The sequence below is a fragment of the Ursus arctos genome, unplaced genomic scaffold, assembly GCF_023065955.2.
Source record: "Ursus arctos isolate Adak ecotype North America unplaced genomic scaffold, UrsArc2.0 scaffold_17, whole genome shotgun sequence".
Lineage (NCBI taxonomy): Eukaryota > Metazoa > Chordata > Mammalia > Carnivora > Ursidae > Ursus > Ursus arctos.
Window position 1 is genome coordinate 58,502,409 of NW_026622841.1, and position 1,203 is coordinate 58,503,611.

The following is a 1,203-nucleotide window of genomic DNA, read 5'->3' on the forward strand; positions in this document are numbered from 1 at the left end:
CATTTTCTGATTTCTCAGGGTGTAGATAATAGGACTCAGTAAGGGTGTGATAACAGTGTAAAACACAGCAAGGACTTTATTGCCTGCGAAACTATTGAATGGCCAGGCATAGATAAAGATACAAGGTCCAAAGAACAGAGTGACCACAATGATGTGTGCAGACAGTGTGGACAGAGCCTTGGAGAGCCCTCCAGATGGTCTTTGTTGTACAGTGATCAGGACAACAGTGTAGGAGACAAGCAGGGGGATGAAACAGGTGAATGAAAGCAGCCCACTGTCAGCAATGATGAAGAATTCCAGGGTGTACGTGTTCATACAAGCAAGCTTAATCACAAGCGGAAGGTCACAAAATATATTGTCTATGACATTGGGGCCACAGAAAGGCAAGTTTACTCTCAATACCATCTGGCTCATGGTGTGTACAATCCCAGTTGTCCATGAAAGTATCACAAACCCACTCAGCAGCCTGTGGCTCAGGATTGTCCTGTAGTGCAGGGGTTTGCATATGGCTACATACCTGTCAAAGGCCATGGCTATCAAAAGAGTCATCTCAGCACCCCCAAAGAAGTGCATAAAGAACATCTGGGTCATGCAGCCCCAAATGGAGATGGTCTTGTGTATGTTGAGTAAGTCTGTGATCATTTTGGGCATGGTGACAGTGGAGAGACACATATCCAGAAAGGAGAGGTTTCCCAGGAGGAAGTACATGGGAGAATGAAGAGTGGAACTAAATGTCACTGTGACCATAATGAGAGTATTTCCCAAGACAGTAGCACTGTAGATTAAGGAGAATGTTACAAAGAAGAAAATCTGAAGTTCCCATTGTCCAGAAAATCCTAGTAAAATAAACTCAGTCACTACAGATCCATTTTTAAGATCCATTTACTTGATTCAGAAAGGCTCCAGAAGTTCTTTTATACCAAGAGAAAACAAAAGTAAAGCCATAATTAGCACTGATGTTTTCCTATTTCTATCTGATGAATAATAGTTGAACTTATGAAAATATGTAATATTAAACATATCAGCATCACTGTCTATAATTTGAAATTATTTTGTAGGTCACATAACTTTGAAACAATATTATAGTTATGCAGCAATTAAAAAGCATTTGAAGGAGTGGAAGTTTTATTTTCTATTGTTTTATTCTTTTAAATGACCCTCTTTTATCAATTGATCTTGATTGTTACTAATTTGCTCACTTGG

At 39.4% G+C, this 1,203-nt stretch overlaps 1 protein-coding gene across 1 annotated transcript; it reads right to left on the bottom strand.

The window, feature by feature from the left end:
* On the bottom strand, positions 1-882 carry LOC113249250 (olfactory receptor 4L1-like; the record flags this gene model as incomplete). The annotated part of the gene is made up of 1 exon (XM_026490762.3): positions 1-882. A coding segment is annotated over exon 1 (882 nt), but the record flags the coding sequence as incomplete, so codon positions are not given.
* Between the last annotated feature and the right edge of the window lie 321 nt (positions 883-1,203).